The following is a 12,234-nucleotide window of genomic DNA, read 5'->3' on the forward strand; positions in this document are numbered from 1 at the left end:
ATGGGTATAAAAAGTTGTTCATTTATGTGGTGATGTCGTACTTTTTTGAAGTCTGTATCAAGTCATGTCGGTATTTTCAATCTCTCAGAAGGTTTCTGTTGGAGTGCATCTACAATGCTTCTACAACACAATGTCTCCTGTACTGTGAGTGTGAACGTACTAGCACAATGTACTATAATCATCAAAATGTTAAATATGTACAGTATTGTACGAATGAGGTTTCATTTTATAACTTTAGGACTACATTAACCCTTAGCCATCCAAAAGCTGTTGGAAGGATGACCGTCTAAAGTTTGATTATAAAACTGGTTGAAGTGTGGTTGAGAAAATAATCTTATTACTTAAGCTTGGAGGAAAAGTTTGGAAATTGCCATACCCAAGTGATAGTGTATATGTAATGCAAGTTAAACAGTAGCTGTAAAACCATGTGTTCAGGTACTTACTAAGGGTCTTACTGCATAATCCATGCACATATTATTATTATTATTACACACACACACACACACACACACACACACACACACACACACACACACACACACACACACACACACACACACACACACACACACACACACACACACACACACACACACACACACACACACACACACACACACACACAGCAAGGGTAGCACTTTTAGTCCAACTATGCAGTTGAATCAGCTGTTTTAGAGCGAGATGCTAACTCTGCAGATCAATGGCCACCTTGGTCTATAACTCATACTGGCCCTATTAGCATCTGCTATTAGCATCTCCTCATCAATACCATTGATCAAGCTGCTCTGGCTTCAGGACAGAGTGGGACAGAAGAGAGGAGAATCACAGACAAAGACAGAGAGAGAAAGGAAGATACATGAGAGATCGTATATTTATCTGATCAGACAGTCAACAGTCAAAGGTGATGTTGTTCAGAGTGACACTAGACAATTCAGCATTACATAACAATATCTGTTTTCGAACTATGGATTATGAGCTATACATTACAGCTGACGATTATTTGAATAATTGAGGAAATCTGCAGATGTATTTTCATTGCCACTTAAGTCAACATCATCAGTACATAGCATTATTCAAAAAGCATTGTCAGCAGACTCCCAGTATGCATTGTTTTAGAGATAAAAACCGTGTTTTATTATTTTTTCAGGCCAACAACTTCACCGCATCTTGTGAGATGAGACGATGTTTCAGTGAGGTTTAAATCTTCTCACACTAAGAAGATCTCAGACAAAAATTCGCTTTTGAAAGTAAACCTCATCTGTAATTTGGTCTTTAATTCATCAAAATTGTTTTTGTAGCTGCAAAAGCTCTCACTTCTGAGTTTACGCTCTGGCCAGGTGTCACAGGTGTCACAGGTGTCACAGGTGTCACAGTGTCACAGGTGTCACAGGTGTCACAGTGTGACAGGTGTCACAGGTGTCACAGTGTGACAGCAGTCCATCTTACTTTGTCATTACTCCTTTAATCCTGCAGATGACAGTAGTGTGCTGATGACCTGACAGTACATCAAGGGAAGTTCAGTCTACTCAAAGAGCCAACTTGGGCCCTTTCTCATTTCTCTAACTCCCCTCCTCGACTCCCCTCCTCGACTCCCCTCCTCGACTCCTATCCTTGAGTCTTAGTCCCGCCCACAGGAGATGCGAGTGGAGGAGCCGAGGAGGGGAACCGAGGAGAGAGGAGGGGAAGCAGCAGGCGGTTAGAGAAATGAGAACTCCTCTCCTCTGAGCGATCATTTTAAAGAGACGTCCATTAATGATGACAGGAGGCACAGCAGCCCTCTGTCTGATGGACAGATGTGTTCATGACGACTTATATATTTACTTGTTTTTATTCATTCACAGTGCGGTATAATGAGACAATAACAGGCTACAGGTGCGGACACACACACACATATAGATATATTTATATAAATATATACAATTTCAGAATCAAACAGAGCACTCTCATAATAACGTAATCCCCCCCGCCCCCCCCTCTCTCTCTGGTCGCTACAATGAGGAAAATAAATTACGGGCCAAAAGTTTTATTTACAAGTATTAAAAGTAAGCAGAGGAGGACACGAAACCAACTGAGACCTGTCTCTCCGCTACATCTACGCACACACACCTACACACTGTACCACACACACGCACCTACAGCTAACAGCCTAACAGCCGTTGTGTATTTTATTATGTGAAGCACTAAATGGTTTTAGAAAAAATATCGACTCTTTGTTTGTAGATATCTACTAAACTAAAGCAAATAAAGAGAGTAGGCCTGTTATACTGAGTGATATATATTATACACACTGCTCTGATTTCTGCACGGACCTCACAGCTGTTCTCTCTGTAAACATCGCGTCGCGATGAAAGCAGTTAATAAAATAATATCCAGGGGATGCATGCAGAGCTGTCATTGGCTGAGATAAGTCCGACCGTGCGTCACGACTCTTTGAAACATCTCTGTTCCCGGAAATGCATCCACGAAGGAGCCGTGGAGGACCGTGGAGGACACATCAGTATCCTCGGTTATAGCTCCTTTAGAGAGCCTCCTCGACGCTCGATCCTCGGTCCTCGAAGTGCATTTAGAGAAATGAGATGTCCTTCAACATGGCGTGCTACCGGAGGACCGAGGAGTCGAGGAGTCGAGGAGGGGGATTTGATGAAATGAGAAAGGGCCCTGGTCTCTGTAACGTCTCTCTGAGGATCCACCGCCTGGTCATGGATCATTATTTGGATGTGGATTTGAGCTCTTGCATCATAGGGTAGCTGTTGTGGTGTTGTGATTGTGGACTCTGTAAATTCTCTTCATTAAAGAGGTCACCCCTTCAGAGCCCAACAAATCCCAGAAAAGTGGCGGCAGGCCTATCTTTTCAACAACCTCATCCAACTAGAAAGTTGTACTTTTTCGTAAGTAGGTAGGAAAAGCAACACAACATGTTCTCCTTGTCATCGCTAATGTGCTAATGGCACTTTTACTTTTATTAAAGATGTGATGAATCTGCTAAACCTGACTGAGTGAGTTTGTGAATGCCTAACATAAGTTGCACCATATTTAAATTTCGAGACAACTTTGAAGTCGTCCAACGGTTACTAACTGTAGAAATATATCAAAATTAACAGTGTACCAAAGCAGCTTTTAACAGAAATGAATTGATACACACACACACACACACACACACACACACACACACACACACACACACACACACACACACACACACACACACACTGTCCAAGGTCTTTACTGCTTCTACAGTCTTTTTGTGGAAGCATATCTGCAGGGAGCAGAGGACAGACACAGACACACACACACACACACACACACACACACAAACACACACACACACACACACACACACACACACACACAATCCCAAGTTCCTGAAGGAGTGCTGTGTCAGCAAGGGGCTACTGTTTACACACACTAACACTCATGCACACACACACAGCATCTTGGGCTTTCATAGCAGCGAGATGGTGTGAAAAGGAGAATTGAGACCCTAGAGCTCACTTCGTACGATTCTTTCTCTCGTTCACTTTTCAATTCACTTAAATCAAATTTGGGAACACATTTATTTTCCGCATAGCTACAAAACGTGCATATGAGGTGACATTAGTTCACCTGAGTTCAAATACATTTCACCTTGAATTCTTGAATTGGGTTTTGTATGTGCCCATTACATTAATGTCTTCAACCTTTCTATTACAAGCTCATGCTGTGTGTGCAAGTGCTTTTGAATTACAATTATTTTAAATCCCTTTGAAATAACATAACTTCCCCGAAATACTTTTTTTAAAACCTTTTTTTTTAACTTATTTACTTATTGATTAACAATTCCTATTCCTTTTCTACCATATAACGTTCCTTCCTGTGGCAGCTTTGTTTGTTCTAACAGTGTTTTTGTGCTATGCAAATAAACATTATTTATCAAGGGGACATTCTACTACATAACTAAAACTAGGAAAATCTCCAGACCATCATCCCTGCATCATTTCCCAGTATTCATTTCTCTTTCATCCATCTTTTCCTCCTTACAGCTTCGCACATCTGTTTTCTTTTACTCCAACATATATCCTGTGTTCATTCCTTCTCTTCCCTGTTGATTAATTCTGGTGGCACGAAGACAAAAGCGGTCCGTGTCATCTTTCCAAACGCACGACCAGGATCATGAAAGTGAGCCCACACAGTCACATGCACGGAAAACACAAGAGGCAGCGGAGGAGAGACGAAGGGTGGAGAATCTGAGCCCTGAGAGGTGCAGAAAAGAGGAAATAAGAGCAGGAGAGAGAGAATGGCACGCACAGCTTGGCATTCAAACAGAGGATTTCCTCTGTACCCCGTCTTCCCTCCACTCCCTCTGTTTACATAAGGAGAGACTTCACATAGCTCTTATGAGGAGTGGGGTTGTGTGTAAGTGTTATCCTCTTACACAGTAACAGCCATCATTTATTTAAAGTTCTACTGTTTCCTCACGTGTCTAGTGGAGGTGTGAATGGAGAAATCTGATCATTCCCCTTTAATGATCAGATTTCCCTTAAATTGCCTCAAAGTTATTACCCTCTTTTTTTATTTAATTAACACCAATTCAATTTAAGAAATAAACGGATAAAGAAACAAAATTGCTTTGACATTTTTGGTGCTACTAAACAATATCTAAGTGTTATTATCCCCGGGCGTCTGAGGTGTCAGCAGACTGTCTTCCTGCTGCGTTTTAGCCAATAGGTGATGGATGTCTCTGGCCACCTTTTTGCTCCCTCTGGGGGAATTTCATAAAACACTTAAGACACTATCAGAGTCAGCAGACCTGAGAGAAAACTAAATATTTTCCTTTTTCCTTAACTCTTCCATCTCCACATTTTATCAGCTGTCACATGTTTGAGAACCAACGTGCAGGATTGTCTCACACAGCATTAAAACAGAAGACAAAGTCATGAGGGGCAAACAACGAATAAGGCAACAACACGAGACATGGTTTTAGAAAACTAAATGATATGCCTTTAAAATGCCTGTCTAATGCCTGTCTATTTATGCCTGCTGTCTTTATTTTTTAGGTATTTCTTTCAGTCAAGATTCAAGCAAGCAAGTGCAAGTACAAGAACTGTGATACCAGGCTGAACAGTTGTTTTCCCTTTCCTGTCTGGTTTCATGTATTGGTCTTTTATGTTGGGAATCAGTTGCATATTTGTAAATAAAGTGGAGCCAAATTATCATTCCCTTGGATTTTTTGTTTCTGTTTTATATTCACTCTCCTTCTTGCTCTCTCTTTGTAGCCATTAACTCCTGACACAAATATCTGTCTCTTTAGCTGCTAAATGTCCCACTATGTTCTACTAGTAGTACTGTGTAGAGTTGAGGGGAAATGCAGTTTTTGGTGGATAATTGTGTGTGTTTTCACTGAGTGACCTCTTTTACATGGCTTTTTAGGGATGTTCGATCAAGTTTTTTCAAAAACATTCTCTTCAAGAACATTAAAGTTATTCAAATGAATCTAATGTTTATGGTTGACAGTTGAATATCTTCGCATTACATTAAGGATAAATGCCTTGTTGCTTTTTTAGAGGAAATGTATTTGCTTTATTTATAAAGTGTCCTCCATTTGTTGCTTGAGTGCAGCCTTTGTCTTATGAATGTAATAAACTGATATTTTGTGCAAAGAATAGATTATTGACGGACTTATTGGGTTTTTAACTCACAAGGCTTTTGTTTGCACTTTCAGGAGCGAGATGCCTTTGGTTATTACTGGCTCTTCACCCACTGTCTCAGAGCAGGGGCTGAACCGCCTGTGACTGAGATGAAATCAGTGCACATAAATGAGGTAAATGACACACAGAAACACTCCTACACTGCTTTTTAAGGTTTATGGTGTGGGGTGTTTCACGACGGGCGGGACCTACAGTCAATTTAGATGTAAAAATCTTGATTAGTTCAGCTTTAAATCTGAGTCCAGTCAAGTCTCAAGTACACAGCTCATGTATTTTGCCAAAATTATGAGATTTCTTTGACTCCAAAGCACTGCCTGCCTGTGTTTAGAGATATATCGACAAAGTGACGATTGTTTGTTACACTTTGGAGTTTACAGCAGAGAAGACGGTTATGTGGGTTTGGTTTGAGGAGTCTCTATTGATGTTTTACTGTTTCTCTGCAGTGAAAATTGCTCATTGCCGACTAAAGTTAATATTACCACAGCTACTAAATTCCCATCTTTTACTAAACTATCAACTTTATCATAGTGTTTAATATTCAAAAGAGTGAGTTTGGGCCCATTCTATACCTTTTTTAAGTTAAACAAGTAAAGTGCAAACCTTGTGTAGTCGAGCTCCTGCGTATAGAATTTATGTGAAAGTGTGTTTGAAGCAAACAAAGCTAATAATAGTGCTCCAATACCTGCAGACCACAGCACTTGGGGGAGTCTCGGGGGGCTGCTGCTCAGAGTGAGGGTTCCTCCTGGTGTGTGTGTGTGTGTGTGTGTGTGTGTGTGTGTGTGTGTGTGTGTGTGTGTGTGTGTGTGTGTGTGTGTGTGTGTGTGTGTGTGTGTGTGTGTGTGTGTGTGTGTGTGTGTGTGTGCCTGTGTGTGTGTGCCTGTGTGTGTGTGCCTGTGTGTGTGTGCCTGTGTGTGTGTCAGGGAGGGGTGGTGTTGATCAGAATGCTGGCGAGGTACTTTCACAGAGTTCCAGAGACGCACTGATCAATAAATGCTTTAAATAGGGGCACAAATACCTGCACACAGCATTAATCTCAATAGCTGGATCCTATTTAAGAAGGAAGCAGTTTGCTGAATAGATTGGCTGGGTGGCACAGAGTTACAGTAAGTGGTCCGAGAGGCCCAAAAGCCGCTCAATGCCTTCCCCAGTGTTAATTAGCAATTGCTTAGGTTGAGACGGGAGACCACACACACAGAAACACAGAAACACAGAAACACACACACACACACACACACACACACACACACACACACACACACACACACACACACACACACACACACACACACACACACACACACACACACACACACACACACACACACACACACACACACACACACAGTTTGAGGTTTACACACACAATGGCCCAAGTTTACAGTAGGTGAATTAGTTCAAGATAACTTTATTGAACATGCTGCCAAAACAGTATCACACAAACCAGCACTCCATGTACACTGTTAGATTGCATTTAGTTGATAAAAGACGACTATTAGTTATACACCTGAAGGGGCTTCACTATGCCCAAATCCTTTGTAAATGGTCCCTCAATTCGCAAAACACAAAACAAGGGATGACCTTTGAACTTACAGCACTGTAAGTATGTTTCTTTTTACTTTATATGTTCTTATGGTCTTTATGACTTGCTTTTGTCTGACAGGAATACATTTTTGATGTATAATTCATGTATTCGTGTAGCTTTTTACTGTGTGTCTTGTGTTCTTTCTTGTCTTTTTTTAATCTGTGTTTTTTGTTATTGTCTTTTTTTATATTGAAATGTTTAAATATTGACTAAATATGTTTGGTGCCCTGTTAAATAATAATAAGCCACTAGTTGTTGCACACAATTGCTAAAACATGCGTTAACATTCTCTGAACATCAGTATGATCATCCAGATATTTGGATGAATTTGACAATTTCTAGCTGCCGTTAGTTTGATGATAATAGACATTTTTCCCAGCACACTTCAACTTCTCCTGCTTGAAAAGCAGAATTGAAAGTGATAACCTTAATGATGGCATGTTGAAGTATAATATTGCAGTGTGCAGCATGCCTGATACAAGAATCTTCCCTAAGTGGAATGCAGGCATCAATAATGTTATTAAATACTTCTGTGCTTTGAATTAGTTCTCTGTACTGCTGTGAAATAGGCTTAATGTGAACACTTCCTTCTTTTTATGCAAGTTCATTTACTTTCTTCCTCTTATAATATGAAGGGTCAAGTTGTCACTGAGGCCTAGTTTTGGTGACAGGACAAAAATCAGGCGTGTTTTGACTAACTAAACTGTGTGTGTGTGTGTGTGTGTGTGTGTGTGTGTGTGTGTGTGTGTGTGTGTGTGTGTGTGTGTGTGTGTGTGTGTGTGTGTGTGTGTGTGTGTGTGTGTGTGTGTGTGTGTGTGTGTGTGTGTGTGTGTGTGTGTGTGTGTGTGTGTGTGTGTGTGTGTGTGTGTGTGTGTGTGTGTGTGTGTGTGTGTGTGTGTGTGTGTGTGTGTGTGTGTGTGTGTGTGTGTGTGTGTGTGTGTGTGTGTAGCCTCCAGTCCAGGGGATTTGTGTCCATGCCTCGGGGCGTGTGTAGTGGACAGCTTGCTGCTGGATTGACAGAGTGACGTCAGCACGTCGCTACCTCTCCCGGAGGGCAGGATTAGTCGGGAGCAGCAGAGACAGCGCTCCGGTAATCTCCCGGTGATAAAATGGGGGGAGACGGGCACGTTCGGAACCGCCGGTACCGAGTGATACCGGAGGCCCCCTGAGGCTCCTGAGTTCTGACTCCTGCATTTGAAGCATGAGGGGTCGCTTCGTGACACCGCAGCAAACTGACGCGCCCCGGGCAGGTAAACGCAGCAGGTAAGCTGTGGAGACGCAGGGTGAACTCGTCTCAGGAGGATTTACCTTGGCACGGTGTCCACAGGCTGCACTGTCTGTCAACAGCCAACAACTGTTATTTGTACTGCTTACTGTCTGCCGTGTGTGTGCGTGGAGGTTGGGAGATTATGGGCTGGTTGTTGACAATTTTCTACGTTCCGTGCAAAATTCAAGTGAAAGGAGGCGAGATTTAACTGGTGGTTAATGTTCTATTCTCCATTTTTAAAGCGTCTTTGGTGTCACACACATAAACACACATTGAGAGTGGTTAATTCAGCGTACTTGTGGGTACCAATGATGCAGGGAAGGATCGTGGACCCACTTGAACTCGGTTCATCTGTTGTTGACGAACCGACTGCTGGCAAGGTTAGTGTTTATGACAGATTAGAGGAGACATCATAGCTGCTTGTCAAACTGCTGTAGCTGATAATTAATCAGAAACTGAATTTAAAGACAAACCAAACACGTGCAAAATAAACAATTTGAAGTAAAAAGTAAAATCGTCAATAAGTGTGGATTTCAAGGTTCATAAAGTTTACTTTTGTGATGTAGAAACACTCAAAAACACTCAGGATATTTTTCTGGTTCATAATCACCCTCTGAATGTCAAAGGCTCTGTTTCTTTAGCACCATATGCTTCTGTTGAGACATATATCCTACTATAATGCCAGAAAGATAGCCTCGACATTCTTGGGTGTGCGTATTTTTACGCACAAGTTTAAATATAGTTTAATTGCAATTAATTAATAATCCAACCCTTGATCTTTTTCCATTGATCTCTTTCAAGGACATACATTAGGGGCGAGAGGAAGTTTAAGAGCAGTAAAGGAGCCCTACCCCTCTACCTCTGGGAATTTATGGTTAGGCTGCCACCTACTTGGCACCTGCCTCTTAATCACCAAATAACACCCATTATGGACCGGGTATAAGGGGTGATATACTAATGACCACAGGCCATTTTCTAGCCGCCTTGTTAATTTTACAGCTACCGGTTCTTACTGTAAGTCCACTGTCTAACGGACCCGTGTGAGTGAAGGTCCAATAACATGTGAAGATCAGTGCGCGCGAGATGAGGAAGGAGCTCCTGAAGTTTATTCATTACAGTGGTTAATCCGAATGCATCCGCTTTTGCTGCTGAGTGCGTGCGTGTGTGTGTGTGTGTGTGTGTGTGTGTGTGTGTGTGTGTGTGTTTGTGTGTGTGTGTGTGTGTGTGTGTGAGAGTGTGTGAGAGAGTGAGTGAGTGAGTGCAAATGAAACGGCAGCAAATGCTCAGTGAATAGAGACAATAAGGAACAAAGAAAGTGTTGGTTCTGCAGCACTTAGGTCGAACAGTGCAAGTATTTGGCCGTGTGTGTGTGTGTGTGTGTGTGTGTTTGTGTGTGTGTGCGTGTGTGCGTGTGTGCGTGTGTGTGTGTGTGTGTGTGTGTGTGTGTGTGTGTGTGTGTGTGTGTGTGTGTGTGTGTGTGTGTGTGTGTGTGTGTGTGTGTGTGTGTGTGTGTGTAGGCGGTGAGCTGACTCGGGTTGATAGAGATAGTACCGGACAAGGGAGGGAGAGAGAGGGAAAGGGAGAGAGAAAGAGGTTGCCCTGCGCTGAGACAGTCAGTCAGTGCTGGTTGGGAATATGCGTGGCGGTTGTTTCTTGTGAGCAGCACACACACTTTGCGCTCGCAGATCATCCAGTCACGGTCCACTCACTGCGTCCTTCTCTCGTTTCCTCCCACAGCAGCCTCACCTGCGAAGCCACAGCGGAGGACAGCAGAGCTCCTCGGTGGACACTTTGCTGACTGACAGATACCGGGACGGACAGACGGACACCTCAGTGAACCTTCACCATGGAGGAGAGCCGGGCAAAGTAACTTCCAGAAGCCCACAGCACCCTCAGCCAGGCTGTCAGAGAGGAGAGCCGCTTCACAATGACCCGTTAAATTCCTGCCGCCGATGCTTTCTTTGGAGAGTGGATTGACCATCTCCTAACAGCGGAGGAGACGAGCAGAGAGGCCTTTTTTCATTATTTCAGTCTTCAAATGGACCGTGTGCCCTCGGCACTGGCAGCTAAGATGCGCTGGATCACGCTGGTGCTTGCCGGCTTGACTTTCTGGGGCAAAGTGACTATCTGTAACTGTTTCGACTACGAGGAGCCAGACTATGATTATTACGAAGAGGAGAGAGCAGAGACCATTGACTACAAAGACCCATGCAAAGCTGGTAAGTCCTGCAATTACTCAGTTTTTAGTTTTTTTTTTAGGATAATCGGTTAATAACCTAGTATTTTTACGCGTCTGGTCGCTGTGATCCAATCCCTCTCACGCGCGTTTAAGCAATGACAACGAGTTTGTGTGCATGTATATGTGTGTGTGTGTGTGTGAATTTGTCCAAATGTCCCCATTTTCCCACGATTCATAACCGACCGTTATGATCCCTTGGTGGTGCCACGTGCAGCCCGGTGACTCTCCCGCTATGAGCTCGTGTCCACCTGAAATGCGCATGCATCACCTGTAGGCAGCATTCCATTTCTGACCGAAATATCTTTGCATGTACCAATTCTCTGCACGAGTTTGTGTGTGTTTGTGCATGACTCCAGATGTTACATCAACCATCAGATGAGAAACAGCTGGACCTAACTACACCAAAACAGCGCTGATGCACGCTCGATATGTTTTTTTGTGAACGAACAGATACAAACACAATTTTTGTTTGACCTTTAATGACAGAGTCCCTGTGGAACGAGAGTGTATGTTTCAGTATCGTGTGTTTGTGTCGTGAAAGAAGGAGCATCCATTCACAGTGATCATTAATTACTTTTTTCAATTATGTAAGAGTTCACACATTAAATATAAGTTTTCTGCAGCAGATTATAGATATTTTATCTGTGTGTGTGTGTGTGTGTGTGTGTGTGTGTGTGTGTGTGTGTGTGTGTGTGTGTGTGTGTGTGTGTGTGTGTGTGTGTGTGTGAGTGTGTGTGTCATGTCTGGTGTCTTTGTTGGCTTTACCCAAATGAACTAATTTGATAACACAAAGCTGGGGATTCACTTAGGACTTCTATGCACTCCCTTTCTTAAACTAAGATGTCTGTCTCTTCATCTTTCTCTAACGTTATAATTTATGTCCTTCATGTTCAGTTTTTGTCGGGGTCCAGTCCATGTTTTTCAAAATGTCATAGATCTGTAAATGATTTAAAACACATTTTCATTAAGCTAAATATCCTACAATACTCATCATATAACAATACCTAACATTGTAGTCATAACAATTAAGCGTATTGCAGATGTTAAAATATATGATCCAAAAAAGACAAGGACCTTGAACACGCAATGCTCTATCGCCAACCCTATATCTGATTTCACCTTGCCCTTCATGTTTTTGTGTGTTTAGGTTTACAGACGTGTGTCGATCACCTTTTTAACACTGTCACCACTCACACTATGTAGCAAAGCTCAATGGCCACTATAAATGATTGTTGCACGATAATCCTCTAACAGCACCAGCATCATTCCCTTTGAGCAGTTGGAGAAATCTGAGCATCTCCTCTCTTGTTGTAAGGGAGATGTGAGAGACGGTGTTGCATCTTCATGGTTAACATGCTTGCTTTGGTTACAGCCGTCTGGTGTGTGTGTGTGTGTGTGTGTGTGTGTGTGTGTGTGTGTGTGTGTGTGTGTGTGTGTGTGTGTGTGTGTGTGTGTGTGTGTG

The 12,234-nt window shown here is 42.6% G+C and overlaps 1 protein-coding gene across 4 annotated transcripts in view; it reads left to right on the forward strand.

Moving 5' to 3' along the window:
* Window positions 1-8,513: 8,513 nt before the first annotated feature.
* Window positions 8,514-12,234, forward strand: part of tll1 (tolloid-like 1) — a 45,597-nt gene continuing 41,876 nt past the window's right edge. For 2 of the 4 annotated variants that reach the window (XM_079665928.1, XM_079665931.1), the window contains exon 1: window positions 10,118-10,752. In XM_079665928.1, coding sequence (XP_079522054.1) covers window positions 10,572-10,752 — 181 coding nt within the window. In that variant the 5' untranslated portion in view covers window positions 10,118-10,571. Of the gene's footprint in view, window positions 8,530-8,894; window positions 8,914-10,117; window positions 10,753-12,234 lie in introns of those variants that run through there. The other 2 variants (XM_079665929.1, XM_079665930.1) reach the window with 2 other exon arrangements.

This window comes from Notothenia rossii (genome assembly GCF_949606895.1).
Source record: "Notothenia rossii genome assembly, chromosome: 1".
Taxonomy (NCBI): Eukaryota; Metazoa; Chordata; class Actinopteri; order Perciformes; family Nototheniidae; genus Notothenia; species Notothenia rossii.